Here is a 23,220-nt window from a genome sequence, read left to right as displayed (position 1 = left end):
TCCAGTTCTGGTGCCCCCAACACAAGAAGGACGTGGCACTGTTGGAGCAGGTCTAGAGGAGTCCACAAGGTTGGTCAGAGGGCTGGAGAACCTCCCCTATGGAGACAAGCTGAGAGAGTTGGGGCTGTTCAGCCCGGGGAGGAGAAGGTACCAGGGAGACCTTAGAGCAGGGCAGTTGGAACTGGATGGTCTTTAAGGTCCCTTCCATCCCAGCCCATTCTCTGATTCCTGGCTGTCAGTGCTGCAGTGGTGGGTGCTTGGCAGGTGCCAGACTCTGTGTGTGTGCAGGGCTGTGTTTATCCAGCAGGCAGCTCTTTATCAAAGAGCTTGCTGGTCCCTCTGGGTTCTAATTATAGCTTTGGTTTGGAAACAGCCAAAGGGAGAATGACAAAAGCAAAAAGAGCTTTTACCCCTGTGCTTGAAAAACTGTAAGGAAGGAAAATGAGCCCTGTTATGTTAAACCTTGAGTGTAAATGAGGCACAGTGTGAGTAAACACATCTGTGTTCAGGCAGGGAAAAAAACCCAAAGCCTTATGAATAATGCATGGCAAAAAATCCTCCTCTTTGGTGGCTGGAGATCTATTGCTTATTTCTCTTGAACTGTTGCTGTAGAAAGCGCATGCAGCTGGAGGAGGCAGGCTGTTGTCATCTCTGGCACCTCTGTTTTGCTGTCATCACCACCCTTGGTATTCCTTCAGAGCAAAGTCAGGAGGGTGGTGATGGAGTGACCTGCTGGGATGGAGCCTGTGCACCCTTGGCCTTGCTCACGTGCTGTGCTGCTGTGGCTGCAGCGCTCCTGCTGCTGGTCCTGGCGCAGATTTGTTGTGCCTGCCTCCTTCTGTGCCTGCCGGGCTGCCCTTGCTTCCTGCCTCCACAGGTGGCTGGTGGATTGAGCCTCCCGGGGATGCTATCTGCAGAGTGCAGGAGCCAGAGCTGTTGGTGCAGTGGGGATGGGTGCTGGGTGTCCCTCTTTCCTCTGTGAGACTGGGCAGATACCAGCTCCTGCAGAGGAGGGTTTCAGAGTGAGTGTACCAGCGAGGCTGAGCTCAGGATGGAGGGTTTGATGTGGTTGAGTGGTTTGGAGACTTGTTTCTGGGGAAGGGAAGTTTCAGCAGGCACTGGACAATTGAGTGAAGAGTTGTTTCTGCCCCAGCCTTATCTGAAGCCGGGGAAGGGAGCCCCAGGGGTCACTTCTGCAGCTCACTACGGGATAGGAAGCAACACTTGAGCTAAACTGATGGTTTGCTTAGTGCTTTTGGCAAGGTACTGATCTGCTCCTGCATTGCAGCAGGAGAAGAGATCTCGTAGCAGCTTTGTTTTGCTGGCAGCCTAGGCATGTGCCTTCCCCATGGCTCTGTTCTGGATCCAAGTTCAACTGAGTTTTACTAACAGGTCCCACACGGGCAGCCTTTCCAAACCCATCGCTGTAGAGAAGGCTCCAGTGACAAGTACATGTCCTCATTTAAATTTCAGCGCTTTACTGATGAGCAGAGCCTATGAATTCCTGCCTGAGGAATTCTGTCGCATCCAGGAGGATTTCTGAGGATAGATGGAAGGAGCTCCCAGCTCCCTTTGGTTGTAGTGCACTTACTGTTCTATTTAGTCAGGCCATTTTGTAAGCCCAGTCTTGAATTTGACATAAATGATTTGCTTTCAGCAGATGGTGAGCTACTATTCCTGCCCTCATTTAAATAGGAAAGCTGTACGATACCAGGAGATGAAAGAGGGGCATGGTGCTGCTGGGTGTGCAGTAGATTATGAGGGCTGGTCTAGTGAGAATTAAATCTGAGTGGTTGTAATGTGCCATCTGTGTTGTGTTGGGTGCTTTATTTTTCCCCCATTGGATGAGGCTCTTGAAGCCTCTGGTTGCCCTCCGGGTGAGGCAGCGTTGCTGGCTGAGCCGCAGCAGCTCTTTTGTTCAGGATTCAAAGAACCAGCACAAGAAGATGGTGCATGTTCTTCCTAACAGGGGTTATAAAATGCCGGCACTAATTATTCCTTGTATGCAATCCATTAAATCAATTTTGAAAGGTTCTGATACTTTATTTTAAAGTTATTTTTTATTTTACTGTGTTTGGATTCATAGAGCCACAGTATCATTTCAGTTGGAAAAAACACTTTAAGATCCTCCAGTCCAACCATTCTCTTAACTCTCCATGGCCCTCAGCACTGCATCTCTGCCTCTTGGAAACTCTTCCAGGGATGGAGATTCAGCCACCTCCCTGGGCAGCCTGTGCCAGGCTTTGAGAACCCTTTAAGTGAAGAATTTTCTTCTAACGTCCAACCTAAACCTGCCCTGGTACCACTCGAGGCTATTTCTTCTTCTCTTGTCATTTGTTCCTTGAGAGAAGAGACTGACCCCCACCTGTCTCCAGCCTCCTCTCAGGGGGTTGCAGAGAGCAATGAGGTCTCCCCTCAGCCTTCTCTTCTCCAGGCTGAACTTCCCCAGCTCCCTCAGCTGCTCCTCCCCAGCCCTGCTCTCCAGACCCTTCCCCAGCTTTGTTGTCCTCTGGACCTGCTCCAGCCCCTCAATGCCCTTCTTGGAGTGAGGGGCCCAAAACTGTGTTCAAGGGGTGGTTTCACCAGTGCCCAGTACAGGGGACAATTTCATATTTTGCTTCCAAACCCCCAGCCAAAGCTCTCCCTGTGCTGTTTGTAGCTGTAGTAAAGATCTCGTGCAGGATATGCTGCTCAAGCGCAGGCGTGGGGTGAATCCTGCCTGCGGCAGTCGCAGTTTCCTCCTCTCCCACCCACAGACGCAGGTCTGATGCACTTGTTCCAGGTTCCCTAGAAGCTGAGTTTCCAGCCTGTGCTCTCTGTTTCAGAACAGCTCTAGGTGTGGTTTCCCTGGTGAATTGTGTGCTTTTCACACACGTTATGAAACGGGAGGGACTGCAGTCAAAACCTCCATGCTGTTGCTGACACTGATTTTTTTGGGGCCTATTTTTAGCAGAAATTTCCCTTTTACTGTCTCCAGCTCTTGCTGGTGTTTCTCTGAGCTGTTGGAACTGGCCACAGAATCGGAGAACCATTAAGGCTGGAAAAGACCTTTAACATCATCGAGTCCAACCATAGCCTAAGTACCGTGACCAGGAAACAACCTAAAGGAGCAGCATGGTTATTCCCAGAGAACAAACTTCATGACTTCCCACGAGCTCAGGTGCAGGGAGCAAGTCTTCTGTGTCCTTCAGGCTCTGTGCGGACGTTGGGATCTGCTGAGCTGATTGAATGCTACGTTTTGGATAAATGGCTTTGTGGAACAGTGATAGGAGAAACTTTAATTTAAATAAAAACCTGCTTGTGGCTGGGCTCTGGGCAGAGCTTTCTCCAAACAATGAGCTGAAGAGCTTAGGCAGGAGCCTCTCTCCTTGTGTTGGCGCTGCCGTGGACTGGGTTGGAAACAAACTTAGTAGACATCTCCGTGCAGCAAAGGCGATTTTGTCACAATAACCCAGCCCCTTGGGTGTGTTGCTCACTCACAAATCTCCTTGCCTTTGGTTGAGAGCTTAGGAGGAGACTGTTTCTGAACATAAAGCTTCAAAGGGAGAGAACCATCTGTGAAGCCACACAGTGCAGAAGCATGCTTGGGTCTGCACCCATTGAGTTCCTGGTGCTGGCTGCTGCTATGAAATGTTTATTGGGAAGAGCTGGGAAGGGAAGGGCTTGGATGTGCCCAGCCCTGCCAAGGGAATCTGACCAAACTGTGAGGTGGTTGCTGGGGATGGAGGAAAGACATGGAGATGTTTGCTCACCACCAATGAGACCCACCTTCCCGTGCCAGGAGAGGTCCCCGACTTTGACTTTGAAATCTAAGTAAACATTGCTTGTTCCAGAATTGTTGGTATTTGAAGAGAAAAAACTACTTCCAGAGGAAATGTTTGTTTGTGGCCTGTCCCTCCTGTTTACCAAGGCTGGTAAGAGCTTGTATCCTCCCTGAGCTCCTCATCTCAGAGGCCTTGATTCTGCCTTCTTAGTTTTAAGAGGTTACAGTGTGGTGTGTTTCGATAATTATTCTTGCAAGTGTATTTATCCCAAACAAACACTGGGAACACTAGAGAGAATCTGTCCTGTGTCATGGGCTTGGGGGGATGTGTGTTTGGCTGCATGTAGTTCACTGCTGTCTGCACTGCCCTGAAGCATCTCTAGGAGTTTCGTAGAATCGCAGACCAGTTTGGGTGGGAAGGGACCTTTGAATTTCAACCGGTCCAAGCCGATCGACAGGGACATCCCCAGCTAGAGCAAGTTGCTCAGAGCCCCAGGCTAGCTGCCCTGGGTTGGGGCATCTCTCACTTCTCTGGGCAAACTGGAACAGGGTCTCACCACCCTCAGTGTTGCTCCCTTCTCTCTGAATCTCCCTTTTCCAGTTCAAACCATCCCCCCTTGTCCTGTCACAACAGGCCCTGCTTAACAGTCTGTCCCCAGCTTTCTTTTCAGCCTATTTAAGTCCTGAAAGGCCACCAGAAGGTTTCTCCCCTCTGTTACTGAATGAGAATTGCTTTTCTGGGCTGTGTGAGGTAAAGCACCCAGGAAGCCAGGCTGGCTGGGGAACTGAGGTGACAAAATGCCCAGCTCTCAGCATTTTGGAGAGTTAGCCTTGGGTGCTCTTGCTTTCTTGGTTGGGCTCTGCCAAGCAATCCTGTCTTCTCCTTGGAAAGTGCTGGAGGAGGAGAACCAGTGCAGTGCGGGTTTCTGCACCTCTGTGTCTCCATTTAGCCCAGAGCCCTGCCACATCTGGGTTTTGGCAGCATCTTTGCCTTGTGCTGTCCCTGGTTCATCAGGTGCCTGTGCAGGGTATCTCTTTGATCCTTTTTTCCTCAGTGTGAGCAGAAAGCTGCTCTTCCAGTTGTCTCCAACTCTCTGTTGGCTTTGGAGAAACCTAGAGCAGCTCACCAAGGAGAAGATCATGAGCAGGGCATAAGTCTGTAAAGCTGGCTGCTGCAGGAGACCAAGTTAAAAGAGGCCATGCAGCTCATCCCCAAAGCTAGCTTGTGGGGCTGAGCCCAAGTGAAGAGGTTTTGAAGAGTTCAGAGAGGCTGTCCCAAATCTGACACCTTTCCAGTGGGAGCACAGACCCTGGGGGTTACCATACCTGCTTTTCCCAGAATTACAGATTCCCAACGTGGCAGGGGTTGGAAAGGACCTCTGGAGATCATCCAGTCCAATGTCCCTGCTCCAGCTGGGCACCCACGGCAGCTTGCCCAGGATCACAATGGCCAGGTGGGGTTGGAAGCTCTCCAGGCAAAGAGACTCCACAGCCTGTCTGGGCAGGCCTGCTCCAGGGCTCCAGCCCCCTCACACCAAAGAAGCTATCAAAAGCCTTCCTTGCAGTAAACCCCCACATCAAACCAAAACCAACTTTGTAAACTCAGGAAATTTGTCTTGCTGGAGAAATAAGTTCAGTGTAGGTCTCTAACGCTGCTTTGTTTCAACCACAGCGGTTAGGAATAACATCGAGCATTAAACGCAAGGGGTGAATGCATTGGAAAGGGAGGAGAGCTTTTCTCTTTCAAGCACTCTGGTTATTTTGGCAGTCAGGATGACTTAAAATAGTTGAATGCAGCAGTATGTAGGAGGGTGACGTCTTGAAGTGTTTCCTGCTTTTGTGTTGTGGAGCGAACGTTTGCACGCTGGGGCTCGAGAAGTGGATTGGATTATGAGCTCTTTGCTCTGTGTAAGCAGAGGCAATTTGTTGCTGCAGATGCATGTGATGCAGCGCAAAGATTAGTTCTATCCTCTCTAAAGCGTGATTATTTTGGGTCCTCTTATACCTTAAATAGATATTCTCATGTGATTTCCATCTTTTTGTGTCAACAGCCCAGGCTAAAGTTGAGATAAACATTGCGTCAGCTTAGTCACGCAGGCTCTGAAGAAATCTCCTTGCTCTCGTGGAGATTGTTTGGAAGCTTTTTCATTTTGCATTTCTCCAGTGTGCAATGCAAGGATCTCGAACCCTGAACCCTGCCTGGCTCTGCCGGACTTGTCTTGTGAGGGTCAATGTAATTGATCACCACCGCTGAGTCCCATCTGGAGCAGAGGAGCACTGTAGTTCCTCATGCTTAAATATCCCCCTTTTTAGCTCATGTTAAGGGTCTGTGGCCTCTTCCAGGGGCATTTAGAAGTGAGCAGCTGTTAAAATTTGTTGTGACTGCAGTTTTTGACTTTCTGGGAGCAGGTTTCTCCTTCCAATTGCAGTGATGGTGACTGTAACACCGCAAGGAGGTCATCTGGGGTTTTGGCATGGTGTGGTAGGAGGAAGGTTGGCTGGTCATGTGTATGTCCTTATGTGGCTGGACTCAATGATCTTAAAGATCTTTTCCAACCTAAATGATTCTCCTTTGCTCTGCTCCTGCAGCCAGTGCTGCCAGAGGAAAATAGGGACTTGGAGGAAGAGGGGACCTTAGGACAGCCCTGTGGAGCAGGACCCTCTGTCATCTCCTCCCTTTTGGCTGTTTCTGTTTTTAAAGCATTTGCTCTTGTCAGGCTCTGGAGACCTGGTGCCAGGGAATTCAGTAGTTTGGAGTGAGCATTGTCCAAATGGTGGAAGATGTGTGGGCAAACATCTACGGAGATGTTTCTGTCAAAGCAAACCTTTGCGAAATGAATGAGTTTGCTCCTAAGGACTTTGTAGACTGGAGTTGGCAGGACAGGGCGTTGTGACTGGTGAAAGTGGCGTGTCTGTTTGTGGCCGGGTTTGAGTAGCTTAATGCGGACTTGAATGTTGGAAAGCTCTTGACTGAGATCTTTTGACCTCTCTTACAGCATCATGACAACAGAGAAGAGTCTAGTGGCAGACACTAACAATTCAGAGCAGCAGCAAGCCAAGGAGGAGGAGGGAGCTGCTGAAACCCCAAAGCAAGAGGCTTCTCTGGAGGAAGGGCCTCAGCAGACAGCGGAGGGGCAGCCTGCAGTGGAGCAGAAGCAGAAGGCCTCCAACGGTGAGACGCCTGTGCACAAGGAGCAGAGCAAGAGGGAGCGCCGCACCTCTGAGGGCCACGGCCTCTCCCGCCTCTTCTCCTCCTTCCTCAGGAGACCCAAGTCTCACGTGTCTGAAGAGGACAAAGACACTGATGTTCCTAAAGAGGCAGGAGGTGACCAGAAGGAGCTGGGATTAGGAGCCAGCCCTGATGAAGACATCCTGGTGAAAGCTCCAATTGCAGCTCCTGAGCCTGAGCTGAAAACTGATCCATCGCTGGATCTCCACTCCTTGAGCAGTGCAGAGACACAGGTAAAACACACTGCTCCATGTGGGGAGCTCTGGAAGTGTGTCTTTTTAGCCAAAACTATAGAAATTTCATATCCTAGGGTGATAAACTTGATCAGAAAAACTCATATAAGACGTTTAAAAAAAAAGCTGTCAGCTCCCTGTGTTCCATTGTGTGCTTCCCACTCCTGCATTCCTGCATTGCACTGTCCTGCGGAGTACCTGCTGCTGGAATTGTGCTCACACCTCACAGCACAACCGAAATGCCTCGTGCTCACTCTCTGCTCTGCTGAGGAATGGGGAAGTCACATCAGAACCAGGGTTTAGGTTCATAATTCACTTCAGAGCAGTTGCTCCTCAGAATGTCCTTGCTGTGTGCAGAATAAAGGCAGGCCGTGGTGTGAGGTGGAGATTGTAACAGGAGGTGGGTTTAGGAAAGAGTTTCTTTAGCTTCAAGGAACAAAAACATGGCTCTTTAGGCCTTGTTGCCTGTTCAGGCTGGGCTGGTGCTGAGCCTGCCAAGTACAAATATTTTCTGCTTATGCATCATGTAGACAGGAATTTCTGCACAGCATGTGGCTAAGCCCAGGTCCTGGTAGCTGTCTGATGTCTGCTTTTTACAGCCAGGGGCAGTTTTTGTGCAGTTTTTAAAGCATGGTAGAAACAGAGGCAGAGGCACCCACCAGGAGACACTCATTTGTAGCTGGTTTATTATTTGGGGGTATTGGATCTCTTAGTCCTTGGGTAATTGCAACTCTGCTGTTACTAGTGTTGTTGCTTGAAGCTGGAGAAAGTCTTGTCAGGCATGGGAACCAGGGAGCTGGTGGAGTCAGTGTCCCTGCAGGTGTTCAAGTGCGGATATGGCACTTGGGGACATGATTTAATGGTTGTGGTGATGTTAGGCTGAAGGTTGCACTGGATGATTTGAGAGTTCCAAGAACCTCTTCTTCGAGGTTCTATGGTTCTGTGGAAGGGAGGTGCCCTTTCTCCTGAGGTAAGCATTCCTTACAGCCCAGCCAGCCTGTGTGTGTTGCTGGAGTCGCAGCACATCTGTGGTGAAATTGGGATTATTCAGCGGCTGCTTAAGGTTTGAAGGGGATCCAGAGAGGTGTTAGTGTCTACAAGCTCTGACATCTGGATCAATACTTCACCAGTTAGAGCATTGCCAGCTGTAGGCAGTAATTGTAAAGCTACCTCCTTAAAACTAAAAAAAGAGCTGTGGGAAGGTTCTTTGTAACACCTTGTTCTTTCTTCGTCCAAATTTTGGAGCCTGTGAAAACCACGGGATGGACTCTGCTGACGTTTCTGAGGGCTGGTATTAGCAGAATGGGGAGGGGTGGGAAATTTTCATACAATTTCAGTCTAGAAATTATATATCCAGAGGAGGGTCACAAAGATGATCAGGGGGCTGGAACACATGCCCTATAGGGATAGGCTGAAAGATTTGAGCCTGGAGAAGAGAAGGCTCCAAAGAGACCTTAGAGCAGCCTTCCAGTACCTGAAAGGGGCTGCAAGAAAGCCGGGGAGAGACTTTCGACAAAGTCTTGGAGTGACAGGAGAGAGGGAGTGGACTGAAACCTGAGGAGGGAAGATTGGAGATTAGGAAGAAATTCTTGACAGTGAGGGTGGTGAGACACTGGAACAGGTTGCCCAGGGAGGCTGTGGATGCCCCCTCCCTGGAGCTGTTCAAGGCCAGGCTGGATGAGTGGGAGGGCAGGGAGTTGGCGCTGGATGATCTTTAAGGTCCCTTCCAACCCAAACCATCCCGTGAATCTATGAATGAAATCCATTATTTGTCTGTTTAACTTTGACTTACAGCCTCTGAGCACATGTGAGTGTGCACCTACAGCCTTCCTTCACCATGGGCTCTTTGCTTCATACGAAGCATTTGTGCTGGTTTCTAGGTTCTTTAGATCACTGTCAGTGGCTTTGTGAACTGTGACGCTCGGCAGATATTTCTGCTGTGAAAGCATTTGTGGGGTGCTGCCTCTTTGATAAATGCTGACCGACAGGCATTAGGAGCTTTGACTGATTCCCTGCTCCTGATTGTCCTAGCCCTGCTGGAGCAGAAGTCAGCAGCTTGTGGACATTATCGAGTTTTTAAATACCTCCCTGCAGTTGTGCTTGGGTATGATTTCATGAGATGTGATGGGCTGAAAGGACAGGGTTTTGCTCCTGCTGCATCAAGCCACTTCCAGCACTTGTCAGAGTCTGCCATGAACTCGTTTAACCTGCTGAAATGGCAACCCAGCTTCCTACGTCCAAACTGCATCTTTTTCTCTTACTTGAGTGAATTAAACTGGGTGGCAAACTGCTTCAGTAGGCAAAGGAAGAGCAGTGTGAGTGCTGCCTTCCCTTTCCAGTGGCAGAGAGCTGCTCGTTCAGCTCAGACAAGCCTGGAATGTCAGCGCTACCCCACCTTCTAATGCCACTGCTGCCATGCTAGGGGACAGCACACTGGGTGAAAGCTCATTGCCCAATGTGGCACGGGGAGCATGGGGCCCATTTGCTGGATGACTGGCCTAGGAGGGGAAAAACTTAGTCCAAAAGGTGCTGTCATTAACACTGGGAAGATTTGCATGATGGAATTTGCCTGGTTTCTCTAATCAACCCTTTTTTCTTTTTTATTATGTCCTTATTAGGTGAGAATGACTTGAAGAGCTTTAAAAGTGAGTGTAGATTCATAGAATCACAGACTGGATTGTGTGCGAAGAGACCTTTAAAGGTCATCTTGTTCAACCCCCCCTGCAGTCAGCAGGGACATCCCCAACCAGAGCAGGTTTCTCAGAGCCCCAGACAAACTGACCTGGGACGGTTGCAGGGATGGGGCATCTCCCACCTCTCTGGGCAACCTGGGCTAGGGTCTCACCACCTTCAGTGTCAAACATTTCTCCCTTCTCTCCTGTCTGAATCTCCCGCTTTCAGTTCAAACCATCCCCCCTTGTCCTGTCACGTCAGGCCCTGCTCAAAAGTCTGTCCCCAGCTTTCTGATCATCCCCTTGAAGTCCTGAAAGGCTACCAGAAAGTCTGCCTGAAGCCTTTTCTTCTCCAGGCTGCACTTCATGACCTTGCTCACCCAAGCTGCTGCTCTACATCCCAGGTTACACATTTATGTCACTCCTGGGGTGAGAACCCAGCAATGCTTGTTTCACCTGATGGTTTCATTTTTTGCTTGAGTTAATCTAAACTTGGCTGATCTGGGGGTTTCAGCCTGCACAGGAGGAGAGGAGGGGCGACCAGGAGCCCGAGAGCAAAGACCTTGGAGGCAAGGAAGGAGGGGAAGCAAAGGAGGAGTGCACCAAGCCAAAGCTGAAACAGGAGACTCTGGAGACCAAAGCAGAGAAGGATTTGAAAGCTGCCCAGAAAACAGTAAAAAAACACAGAAACATGTACTGCAAAGTTGTCTTGCTGGATGATACCACTTTTGAGTGCTCCGTGGATGTAAGTACTTTGGGGATTTGTTTCTGCTTCTCCTCGTTTCCCTCTCCCTTCTCCTCCCCTTGAAAAAGCACCACAAACATGGCTTAATGGGGGCCTCATTTGCTGCCCGTGAGTTACATGATAGGCTTTACTGCAGAACAATCTTGCTGTAAGCTGTAACAACTTCTTCTGTGTGTTGGAGAAGTCTCTGGGTGCTAGGAATACATTTTTTCATTGTTCTACGATTTCCAGGGTACCTTGTCGTGTAGAGACGGAGCAAGTTAAAAAAAATTAAGATATCTTGCTCGCTGTTCATCATCTCTCCTATTTATATCCCAGGCTAGAGTTTAGGTTTTGGGACAGTCTAAAAATCTTTTGCCCCTTCCCTTTGAGTAAAATGAGTTGTCAGGTTGATTTGTGCTTTTCTATTCAGCCGAGGTACCTTTGCCTATCAGGCTGCTGGCAAATGTAACTCCTGGAGCTGGGATGTAAAGAGGAACATACTGTGTTTAGCCTGCAGTTGGATATATTTGCAGTAAACAATTTAAAATTGTTATGTTGACTTACAGCCCTGCAAACCCCTTCATCTGAGAGCTTTTATTTTCTGCATTCTCTCCCAGGGCTCTCTTGCTGGCAGGGCAATAAAAAGCTTGCAGAAATCCCCATTTCAGTATTGAAGGACTTGTTTGGAATATTAATAATCTGGTACTTACCATTTGAGCATACTCCCCTCAGCTTGTTTTTCCCCAGTCCTGCTGGCTAAGTGGGCCACGAGAGGGTTTCTGGGTACAGGGCTCCTTGTGAAAGCTGTTACCTTGGGTGATCCTGGGCAAGTAGGTCACTGCCAGCCGTTTGTGTAACGTGGCTACTGCCTGCCCCTTGCTGGGGGCTTTGTCTGCAGCCCCTCAAAGGGAACTGTTCCCGGAGATGCTTGATGTGGCATGGAGTCTGAGTTTGCTGCAGCAGTGCCTGCAGATACTGGCAGGCTGCAGGGATGCTTTTGGTGGGAGAGCTGGTGGTAGTGCAGTTGGTCCTGACTGGAGCAGGCTGTTAGAAATTGGACATCTCATCTGGAAGAGAGGAGATTTAGGTGGAGATTAGGAAGAAACAGTGAGGGTGGTGAGACACTGGAACAGGTTGCCCAGGGAGGTTGTGGGTGGGAACCTTAAAGATTGTCCAGTTCCAACTTCCCTGCCATGAGCAGGGACACCTCCCACCAGACCAGGTTGCTCAAGGCTGCATCCAGCCTCGCTTTGGAACACCTCTAGGGAGAAAGCATCCACAACTTCCCTTCCTTCTCTCTAGCCTGCATCTCTTTCAGTTCAAACCATCACCTCTTGTCCTGTCACAACAAGCCCTGCTCCAGAGTCTGTCCCCAGCTTTCTGAGCGGCCCCTTTAAGCACTGAAAGGCCACCAGAAGGTCTCCCCACAGAGTCAAGATGTTTCCACTGAGGACCTCAGAGCTGGAGGGCTGCAATAAAGCAGGGCTGCGCTCTTGGCTCAGTTGCTATGCAAATGTGCCTGCAAGCAGCACAGGCACAAGCCCTGAATTAGTGAAGCTTCTTTGGCATTAACCGGAGCCACGCTTCCTTTTATGCAGAGGCTCCAACAGAATGAGCTGCTCCTACTTACTATAGTTCTGTGCCTGAGGGATGTTTTCTTCCGTGCTTTTGGACTAAAAGGGTACCCGTTCTGAGGGCTGTTCACTTCTGCAGGATGTGGACAAGAGGGCAGCAGAGGTGTGTTTCTTGAGGCAAGAAGTTGTTTGCTCAGCAGCTTTCAATGCGTCAGACACCACTGGAGAAGCTGGGTTTCATCAGCAGATCAGGGTGATGAAAAGGTGTTTGGTTCTCAGATTCTTGATTCTTTAGTGACCCTGCTAAATCAGGTTGTCCCCAAAATGGGAGACTGTAGTAGTGGGTGGTAGCAGTAGTTTCATCCCCTGTGCTGATCATCTCTGATTGCCTGTCAGCAAGATACTGGTGTGGTAGACATGGTTTGAGAGGGAAAGTTCATACAAATCCTTGGTGTTTATGGAGTCACATTGAGGAGCTCAGCTTAGGAGGGCTTCAGCCATGGAGCTGGTGGTAGCCAAGGAGACCCACTGCAGTTCCCCAGTTTGAATTTTTTATGCCTGATGCTCTTTCTTGTACGGGGTGGTTGATCAGAGCAGCCAGGAGATCTAATTTTGGGCTACTCAGGACTTTTCTCCCTTCTTGGCAATGGATGGTGTGGTTTGATGACATCTTCTTTCTCCCCTCTCCCATGGATGATGGCAAGCAAAAAGCGAGCAGCCTGTCCTACAGAATTTCTTTTGTCTGTTTGCAGAAACATGCCAAGGGACAGGATCTCCTTAAAAAAGTCTGTGACCACCTCAATCTCCTGGAAGAAGACTACTTTGGTTTGGCCATATGGGACACACCAACCTCCAGGGTAAGCAGCTGTTCTTGCCTGTGTTCTGCCCCTGAGTGGGTTCAGCTCTTTGAAGGATCATCTCCACTGGGGAGGATGTGGTGCATAAGCTCCTCTTAAAGCTCCTTTTAGTGTCATCTCAAAAAAAAGGAAAAAGACTAAGAGGGTCATCACAGAGGCAGAAATAGTGAAGAAATGACTACAGGAGTGTGGGTTTTAGTAAAAAAGAGACATGACCTTGGGTCTTCACCTGGAAAAAAGTCATTAGTTGACGACCAATTGATGCCATTGATTTGTAAAGCTACAGTTCAAGAGTTTTATAGGGTTTATAGGTTTTATAGGTTAGAGGGACAACATATAGAAAGATAAGATTAAATGTGTGCATGGCTCTCCCTGCCACAATGTTACATGTCCTTCTGGTCAAGAGAGATTAGCTTGGAGGATTCAGTGAGGTAATTCCTTCACCTCAGGAGACCTGGACATCCAAATCCTGTTCAGGGCTTGTGAAAATGAAGAAGGTGATTTAATGTAGCCTCACCACAAGGGCTGTTAGCACTGTGCTGTCCCCTTCAGCAGGGCAGCCCCTGACCTTTGCAAAGGGAAAGGGTCAAACCTGACATGCTGGGAGTTGCTTGGACTGTGCTGGCAAAGCAGGAGCTGTTTTAGATGCTTGTGTTGCACCATGGGGCTGTTCAGCCTGGAGAAAAGAAGGCTCCAAGGAGACCTTAGAGCAGCCTTCCAGTACCTGAAAGGGGCAACCAGAGAGCTGGGGAAGGACTTTTGACAAGGGCTGGGAATGACAGGACAAGGGGCAATGGATTGAAGCTGGAAGAGGGGAGATTGAGACTGGAGATTAGGAAGAAATTCCTGACAGTGATGGTGGTGACACACTGGAGCAGGTTGCCCAGGGAGGCTGTGGATGCCCTCTCCCTGGAGGTGTTCAAGGCCAGGCTGGGTAAGGCCTTGAGCAACCTGGGCTAGTGGGAGGTGTCCCTGCCCATGGCAGGGGGCCTGGAACTGAGTGATTTTTTCAGTCCCTTTCAACCCAACCATTCCATGAATCATCCCACAAATCCCCAAATTACAGAAGCAGGGAGGAAAAAGGATATATTTCTAAGTTTGTAGATGAGATGATTACTAGAAAATTGAGTCATGCTTAAGAGAGATGAAGATGGAGTCATATGTGGTGTAAAAGATTCCAGGTTTCCCCAGTGGTGGGATGTTTTTCCTCCTATTTCAGTGATTAGGTCGTTAAAACCCAGCACTAACAATAGCCTTGGCAATCTTTGTTCTGGCTAGGGTAAGTATCGAGACAGAGTGCCTAAAATGAAGGAATACATCTGATTTGCCTGGTTTTAAGGGTTCTGGAGTCAAAAAAAAGTGTTGCACAAGTGGCTTTCAGAGCTGCATGTGTGGCTATGACTACCTTCTGCTATGTGCTTGCAGCCCTAATACTCTGCTTTTTGTTTTCCTCCCGTTCTTCGTGCCTCCTCCATGAGTACCTGGTAGGCGAAGGGCTGGAAATTCATCCACTGAGACCACAGACTGGAGTAAAAGTTGTGGAAAATTCCCTGTCTCTCCAGTTTCTGTGGCTGTGTTTGTGTCTTGTTTGTTACATTTTTAACAATTTACAGTTTTCTATGGTGTTTCTGGAAAATCTGTTAAACTGTGAATGTTTTTATCTTCTTACAGACATGGCTGGATCCTGCCAAAGAAATAAAAAAACAGGTTCATGGTAAGTAGGTAGAATTTAATCAGGTGGGAGTGTGTGGTTTGTCCCGCTTCCCTAAATAAGTATGGCTTTGGTGCATGATCTGGGGGGGGCAGGGATAGGTGAGGGTTCCTGTGAGGGTGTCTGGCAGGGATCAATGCAAGTTCCAAGCAGTCTGTGCATCCTTTCTCATCTTCTTGAGTACCTGGTGATGCTCTAGATTTAGGAGAAAACATCATTTCTTTGGAAAACACAACTTGGGTTGTGTTCACCCTGAGCAGCCCCACACTGTTCTTGCTGCCATGCGATGCTGAAGTGGGAGATCTGCTCCCTGTTGGAGAATGGGAAAATGGCTGTCAGTGAGAACTGTTCAAATCTCAAAGCGTACTGGGAGAGGCCAAGCAAAACTGAATGGACTCTGAGGCTGCTTTGGGGTCCACGTGGAGGTACTGGAGGGATAAATGGCTCAGATGCCATCAAGGTAAACACCAGATGCTCTTCAGAGTTGTGTTTTAAGCTCTGCTTGCACTGAGTAAGTTCAAGATGAGGGCAGTGTCAAAGTTAAATACACTTGTATTTGACACTTGTGTTTTCTCTCAGGAGCAAGACTGGCTGCTTTGAAGGTGCAGTGCAGTTTTGTGAAAGTCCAGTGCTGTTTCACATACTATTTTGAAGGGGAGCACAGAAAAAAATGTGTCACTCGGTACAAGTCAGGATGGAGGTGCTGCAGGGCTGTGGAGTAGGAAAAGCTCTGGCTCTTACCAGCTGCTGTTTGAATCGATAGCAGGATGTGTGGAAAGGGCACAAGCTGCTCCAGCATGCCTGGAAAATTCAGTTTGTAAGTGTAGTGAGCATCCTGCTGTGGAGTCTGATCCCCTGAGATGGGTTAAATGGCAAATTATTTGAGTTCACTAGAATGTGGCTATGTGGACACCAGTGTCTGCTGGTGTAGCTGTTCTCTTCTGCCTGAAGTGTCTGCTGGGCATGGCTTGTTTGGGGCTGTGTGTAATGCACACAACATGCCTCGTGTTTAATCCCAGTGATGGCATTGCATAAGAAGTAAATCCATGAATGCTGCATGTCCCCTCTTCCCTCTTGGAGATTGTGATAAACCTCTGAGCGAGTTAAGCTCGGGGGGAGCTTCTCTTTCTGAAACAAATATTTATTCTGAACTAGTGTCAAAGGGCAGAGCAGGGAGGAGTTGCGACTATGGGGATTACTTTCAGCGATTAGTGGGTTAGCCAGGTCTATTTTCTGTGGGTAAACACGGTTATTTTCAAGAAAAAGAGATGTTGACCCCTTCAGCTGTGTCACCCAGACTGTCCCTGCCACAGTTAATGCCAGTTCTAGGTGTGATTCTGTAGGTTCTCACTCTGTAGTGGTGCTGTACAAGGTTTGCACTGAGTCTTATTGAAGCATTTAGGTCTGGACTTGTAAAGCTCTTACTGTCTCGGCGCTTGCTGATGTAATCCAGCGATTGTATCCAGACCTCAGAGCAATCTTTCAGTACCTGAAAGGGGCTACAAGAAAGCTGGGGAGGGACATTTGATAAGGGCTAGTAGCTACAGGATGAAAGGGAATGGCTTTAAGATGGAAGAGGGGAGTTTAGACTGGAGATTAGGAAGGAATTCCTTACAGTGAGGGTGGTGAGGTACTGGCACAGGTTGCCCAGGGAGATTGTGGATGTCCCCTGCCTGGAGGTGTTCAGGGTCAGGCTGGATGAGGCCTTGAGCAACCCGGGCTGGTGGGAGGTGCCCCTGCTCATGGCAGGGGCTTGGAACTGGATGATCGTTAAGATCCTTTTCAACTCAAACCATTCCCTGATTCTATGATTGGTGCTTGTGTTGTGCTGAGTTTAGACTGTGGGTTGCCCACCTGACCGCAGTGTACCAGCTCCCCAGTGAACTGGCACATCTGCTTCTGACCAGAATGTTGGAAATTGGGTTGAGTGATGAACCAGCTCTAACTCATTAACTCAGAGCACACTCCTGACCTCCTCATGAATCCTCCTTTGCAGTCAATGAAAAGAGATGTCAGTAATGGGGTCTCTTAGCAATGAATTAAATTATTTCCATAAGCTGTGGTTTATTCAGGTGTATTTTACCTGCCCTGCTTGGTTTTCTCCTGTTTGTATCTGGGCTCCTGTAAATGAAGTCACATCTTACACCTTCTGCTAAGCAGCAGCGAGCTGTGAGTGAGCAGCAGTAAAACTGGTGTCGCGGCTGATCAGCTCGGATTGGATATTGCCAGTTGGGAATCTGATCAGATGGGATATCCCTGGCTTTTTTTTTATAGCTACTGACCATCATGGAGCTTTCTGCTGTGTTTGTTTTCTCAACTTCTTTTGTCATTGCAGGAGGCCCCTGGGATTTCACTTTCAACGTCAAGTTTTATCCACCAGACCCTGCACAGCTGACAGAGGACATCACCAGGTGAGGTACCTGAGAATCTTGTTGCCAGAACAGGGAATATTTTATCAGAGTTGTTAATATCTGGGTGTTTTTCTGTCATTCAGTAAGGTATTTGTGGTTTGGAGGGAGTTTTGTTTCTGTGTTTTTGGTGGACATGTGGGATGTTCTTACTCTCTGCTAAAGTCTACAGGTGTGAAGCAGAGTTGTTTATAAACTTGCCTTTAGAAAAGTAAATTTTTATTTCAAACAAAGATTTTCCGATTGCAGTCGTTGTCTACTCCCTTAATTCCTCCTGTCCCCCCACAAATAAGAATACAGGTAGAAAACAGAACCAAACGTCACGCTGCGTTCATCAGTGGCATAAACTTGGAGATTCTGTTTGATCCTCAAGTTTCTTAAGGTTCTCTGTGCTCTCTGTAAATACTATTTAACTTTCTCCTCTCCCCAGGTATTATTTGTGTCTTCAGCTCAGGCAAGACATCATTACGGGGCGGCTGCCCTGTTCCTTTGCCACTCTGGCTCTGCTGGGTTCCTACACAGTCCAGTCTGAGCTGGGCGACTACGATTCTGATCTGCACGGCCCTGATTACATCAATGAATTTAAACTGGCCCCAAACCAGACAAAAGAGCTTGAGGAGAAAGTGGTGGAGCTTCATAAAACATACAGGTAAGATGTGGCAGCTGGAGGCCTTGTTTGCACACAGCAGCCTGAAATAATGGAGGTGATGTGGCTTTCTGGTGCATTCCCCACCTCTGCTATGTGCTTCTGGTTTCCTGTTGCACTGAGTTTTCTTTTTTATGTGGGCAGCAGAAGCTTTAGCAGTAAGGTGTGAACTTGCTACTGTGAACATCAGCAGTTTAAAAGAGATCTAATGCTTTAGAACAAAAGTCTTCCTAGAAGCTGGAATTCTTTTATCCTGCCTGAAGAAGAAACTGTGTTTTCAGAAAGCAGATGCAAAGTTGCAGTGTTCATTAACAGGTGCTCTTCCTCAACACTGCAGCTGTGAAAGTGGGCTTTATTTCAGGTGAAAATGAAAAATTTGCCTGTTGTAAGCCTGCCTATTGTCTTTTTCTGTTCTTTTTATTTTGGAGTCTATGTAATTTTTTTGGACTGGAATCTGCGTGGAGCGGATCTCATCTCTTTGTGTGTGGCCTGCAGCGTGTCTGGGGTTTTCTGCTGCCACGTGTAATAAGTAGCACTTTCTGATGTGGAAGTATTCCAGGGGCTGCAGGAGGTACAGGTCTGCAGTTAGACTGTCCTCGTGCTTGCCAGCTTGGGCACCACTAGATGGATACAGAACTGGCTTGATGGCTGCACCCAAAGAGTGGCTGTCAATGGGTCTATGTCCCAGTGGAGGCCAGGGACAAGCGGAGTCCCTCAGGGATCAGTCCTGGGACCAGGCGTCTTCAACATCATTGTGGGTGCCATGGACAGTGGCATTGAGTGCACCCTCAGCAAGTTTGCTGATGACACCAAGCTGTGTGGTGCAGCAGACACACTGGAGGGAAGGGATGCCATCCAGAGGGGCCTTGACAGGCTGGAGAGGTGGGCACAAGCCAACCTCATGAGGTTCAACAAGGCCAAGTGCAGGGTCCTGCAGCTGGGTCGAGGCAATCCCAGGCTGGGCAGTGACTGGCTGGAAAGCAGCCCTGAGGAGAGGGACTTGGGGGTGCTGGTGGAGGGGAAGCTCAACATGAGCTCTCAATGTGCACTTGCAGCCCAGAAAACCAACCAGATCCTGGGCTGCATCAAGAGAAGTGTGGCCAGCAGGTCAAGGGAGGTGATTCTCGCCCTCTACTCAGCTCTGGTGAGGCCCCACCTGGAGTACTGCCTCCAGTTCTGGAGCCCCTATTACAAGAGGGATGCGGACGTGTCCAGAGAAGGGCCACGAGGATGATCAGAGGGCTGGAGCACCTCTCCTGTGAGGACAGACTGAAGGAGTTGGGGCTGTTCAGTCTGGAGAAAAGAAGGTTCCGAGGTGACCTTCTTGTGTCCTTCTAGTATCTGAAGGGGGCCTACAAGAAAGACTTCAGGGAGGCACTGGATGCCATTGAGCTGGAGATCAGGGATGATCGGGTTGAGTGCTTGTGGGTGAAAATTAGAGGGAAGACCGGCAGGGCAGACATCCTGGTTGGAGTCTGTTACAGATCCCCCAACCAGGATGAGGAAGTTGATGAAATCATTCTATAGGCAGCTTAAGGCTGTCTTAAGATCACCAGACCTTGTTCTCATGGGCGACTTCAACCTGCCTGATAACTGCTGGGATCTCAACACAGCAGAGAGGAGGCAGTCTAGGAGGTTCTTAGAGTGTATGGAGGACAGCTTCTTATCCCAGGTGCTGAGTGAGCCTACCAGGGGCAAGGCTACGCTTGACCTCCTCTTCACCAACAGGGAAGGGCTGGTGGGGATGTGGTGGTCGGAGGCTGTTTAGGGGCCAGCGACCAGGAGAGAATTGAATTTCAGTACTCGGTCAAGCTAAGAGGGGCAGCAAGAAGACCTCCACTCTGGATTCCTGAGGGCAGACTTCAGGTTACTCAGAAGGTTCCTTGGGAAAACAGCCCTTAAAAACAAAGGGGGTCCAGGAGAGCTGGACCTACTTCAGGAAGAACTCTTGAAGGCGCAGGAACAGGCTGTGCCAATGTGCCAGAAGATGAACCTCTGGGGCAGACGGCCAGCCTGGATGGGTAATGAACTTCTAAAGGAACTAAGGGTAAAAAAGAGGGTGTATCATCTTTGGAAGAAAGGGGAGGCAACCCATGGAATGTTTAAGGATGTTGCTAGGTCCTGTAGGAAGAAAATTAGGGAGGCAAAAGCCCATTTAGAACTTGGCCTGGCCTCTGCTGTGAAGGACAACAAAACATCTTTCTATAAATACATTCATAGCAAGAGGAAGGGCAGGGACAATCTCCACTCCTTGGTGGACACGGAGGGGAACGTAGTAACAAAAGATGAGGAAAAGCAGAGGTGCTTAACACCTTCTTGCCTCAATCTTTACTAGCAGGACAGAATGTCTTCTGGACAGCTGGCCTGCAGAGCTGGCAGATGGAGGCAGGAAGCAGCATAGTTCCCCTGTGTTCCAGGGGGAACACAGCCGCTTGGATCCCCACAAGTCCATGGGACCAGATGGGATCCACCCTAGGGTGCTGAGAGAGCTGGCAGATGAGCTGCCAAGCCACGCTCCATCATTTTTCAGCAGTCCTGGCTCACTGGAGAGGTCCCAGAGGACTGGAAGCTGCCAACGTGGTGCCCATCCACAAGAAGGGCCGGTTGGATGAGCCAGGGAATTCCAGACCTGTCAGCCTGACCTCAGTGCCAGGCAAGATCATGGAACAGGTCATCCTGAGTGAAATCACACAGCACTTACAGGATGGCCAAGGGATCAGGCCCAGCCTGCATGGATTTAGGAAGGGCAGGTCCTGCCTGACCAACCTGATCTCCTTCTATGATCAGGTGACTGCCTGGTGGATGTGGGGCAGGCTGTGGATGTAGTCTACCTGGACCTCAGCAAGGCCTTTGACACCGTCCCCCGTAGCAAACTCCTGGCCAAGCTGTCAGCCCATGGCTTGGACAGCAGCACTCTGAGCTGGGTTAGGAACTGGCTGGAGGGCTGAGCCCAGAGAGTGGTGGTGAATGGTGCCACATCCAGCTGGCGGCCAGTCACCAGTGGTGTGCCCCAAGGATCAATGCTGGGCCCCATGCTCTTTAACATCTTTATTGATGATCTGGACGAGGGCATTGAGTCCATCATCAGTAAATTTGCTGACGACACCAAGCTGGGGGCAGGAGTTGATCTGCTGGAGGGTAGAGAGGCTCTGCAGAGGGACCTGGACAGGCTGGGCAGATGGGCAGAGTCCAACGGCATGAGATTGAACGCATCCAAGTGCCGGGTTCTGCACATTGGCCACAGCAACCCCATGCAGAGCTACAGACTGGGGTCAGAGTGGCTGGAGAGCGGCCAGGCAGAGAGGGACCTGGGGGTGCTGGTTGATGGTAGGCTGAACATGAGCCTGCAGTGTGCCCAGGCAGCCAGGAGGGCCAATGGCATCCTGGCTTGTATCAGGTGCAGTGTGGCCAGCAGGAGCAGGGAAGTCATTCTGCCCCTGTACTCAGCATTGGTTAGGCCACACCTCGAGTCCTGTGTCCAGTTCTGGGCCCCTCAGTTTAGGAAAGATGTTGAGATGCTGGAAGGTGTCCAGAGAAGGGCAACAAAGTTGGTGAGGGGTTTGGAGCACAGCCCTGTGAGGAGAGGCTGAGGGAGCTGGGGTTGCTTAGCCTGGAGAAGAGGAGGCTCAGGGAGACCTTCTTGCTCTCTACAACTACCTGAAGGGAGGTTGTAGCCAGGTGGGGGGTTGGTCTCTTCTCCCAGGCAAGCAGCACCAGAACAAGAGGATACAGTTTAGAGCTGTGCCAGGGGAGGTTTAGGCTGGATGTTAGGAAGAAATTCTACACAGAGAGAGTGATTGCCCATTGGAATGTGCTGCCCAGGGAGGTGGTGGAGTCACCGTCACTGGAGGTGTTCAGGAGGAGACTTGATAGGGTGCTTGGTTGCATGGTTTAGTTGATTAGGTGGTGTTGGATAATAGGTTGGACTTGATGATCTCAAAGGTCTCTTCCAAACTGATTTATTCTATTTATTCTATTCTATTTAAGAAGCCTGCGGAGGGACTTCTCAGGATCTCAGGTAGTGATAGGACTGGGGGGAATGGAATGAAGCTGGAGGTGGGGAGATTCAGACTGGACATGGGGAAGAAGTTCTTCACCATGAGAGTAGTGAAGCCCTGGAATGGGTTGGCCAGGGAGGTGGTCGAGGCCCCATCCATGGAGGTGTTTAAGACCAGGCTGGATGAGGCTCTGGCCAGCCTGATCTAGTGTGAGGTGTCCCTGCCCAGGGCAGGGGGGTTGGAACTAGATGATGCTTATGGTCCCTTCCAACCCTGACTGATTCTATGATTCTACAGTTCTGTATCTTTCTCGGGACAAGGGCAAAGAACTCCTGGTACCAGGTTAAAAGGTGACAGTCACCGAGCCTCTTCTTCCTCTTGTTTTCACAGGCTGACAGAGTATCAGGGGTTGGAAAGAACCTCTGTCAATCAGTGAGTCCAACCTTCTTGCCACCTCTCTGGGCGGTCTGTCCCAGTGCTCCAGCACCCTTAAATTAAAGAAATTCCTCTTCATGTTTAGGTGGAACTTCTGCTGTTCCAGTTTGTGCCCAGTACTGATCAGCACTGATGAGATTCTCCCCTCAGCCTGCTCTTCTCCAGGCTAAACAGCCCAAATTCTCTCAGCCTTTCCTCATCACAGAGATACTCCAGTTCCCTCAGCATCTTTGTAGCCCTTTGCTGTACCCTCTCCAACAGTCCCGTCCTTCTTGAACCCGGGAGCCCAGAACTGGACACAGTCATCCAGCGGTAGCCTCACCAGGGCAGAGCAGAGGAAGGAGGAGAACCCCTCCTTGACCAGCTGGCTGACGCCTTCTTGATGCACCTCAGAGCTTATTTTTATAGATGCTTGGATTGCAGGACCTGTGTGCCCTGTGCCACAGAGAGCTGGCCTGGAGAGCAGCCAGCCAGCAGCTTCTGCACCCTCCTAGAGATACATTTGGGGTTTAGGGGAAAACAAGAGGCCCATAACACCACTCAGTGATACTGAGGCCATCAACCGGCTGCCCCTTCCCCTTGGCCTGTTAAGAACTGCTGGGTGATGCCCAGTCCTAAGGATAAGGGAGTGAGGATGAGACCTTCTGGTGGGCAGCTGGCAGCTAATAACCTCAGTGCAGCAGGAATGAGTGGCTATGTGCCCCTGGCTGGGACCAAAGCTGCAATTAACACCTCGCTCAACCCCACAGATCAATACTTTAAATTGATTCCCCTCCATTTGCATTGAGAGGAGAGGAAGTAAGGGGAAAAAAGCACTGTGCCACTGACAAGCTTGGCGGTTAGTGGCAGCTCACGCTGCTCAATTATTCATGACTTCATTAGAAGGATACTTCAAGTTATAGGCTGCAGCTATATTTAGTCTGCTTGTGCCTGCAGGAGGAAGCAGGATGGGCCCATTTGATTTCTG

At 49.6% G+C, this 23,220-nt stretch overlaps 1 protein-coding gene across 8 annotated transcripts in view; it reads left to right on the top strand.

Annotated features, from left to right (window-relative positions):
• EPB41 (erythrocyte membrane protein band 4.1) overlaps positions 1-23,220 on the top strand; it is an 82,035-nt gene that overhangs the window by 20,222 nt on the left and 38,593 nt on the right. For 2 of the 8 annotated variants that reach the window (XM_054170698.1, XM_054170697.1), the window contains exons 1-7: positions 3,053-3,160; positions 6,760-7,225; positions 10,412-10,642; positions 12,951-13,055; positions 14,727-14,769; positions 17,102-17,177; positions 17,605-17,823. In XM_054170698.1, the coding sequence (XP_054026673.1) occupies positions 3,141-3,160; positions 6,760-7,225; positions 10,412-10,642; positions 12,951-13,055; positions 14,727-14,769; positions 17,102-17,177; positions 17,605-17,823 (1,160 nt within the window). In that variant the 5' untranslated portion in view covers positions 3,053-3,140. Of the gene's footprint in view, positions 1-2,998; positions 3,161-6,759; positions 7,226-10,411; positions 10,643-12,950; positions 13,056-14,726; positions 14,770-17,101; positions 17,178-17,604; positions 17,824-23,220 lie in introns of those variants that run through there. The other 6 variants (XM_054170702.1, XM_054170700.1, XM_054170696.1 and 3 more) reach the window with 5 other exon arrangements.

The sequence above is a fragment of the Dryobates pubescens genome, chromosome 20 (genome assembly GCF_014839835.1).
Source record: "Dryobates pubescens isolate bDryPub1 chromosome 20, bDryPub1.pri, whole genome shotgun sequence".
NCBI classification, from domain to species: Eukaryota; Metazoa; Chordata; class Aves; order Piciformes; family Picidae; genus Dryobates; species Dryobates pubescens.
The sequence above is the reverse complement of the archived record's forward strand: the minus strand, read 5'-3'. Positions and strand labels throughout refer to the sequence as shown.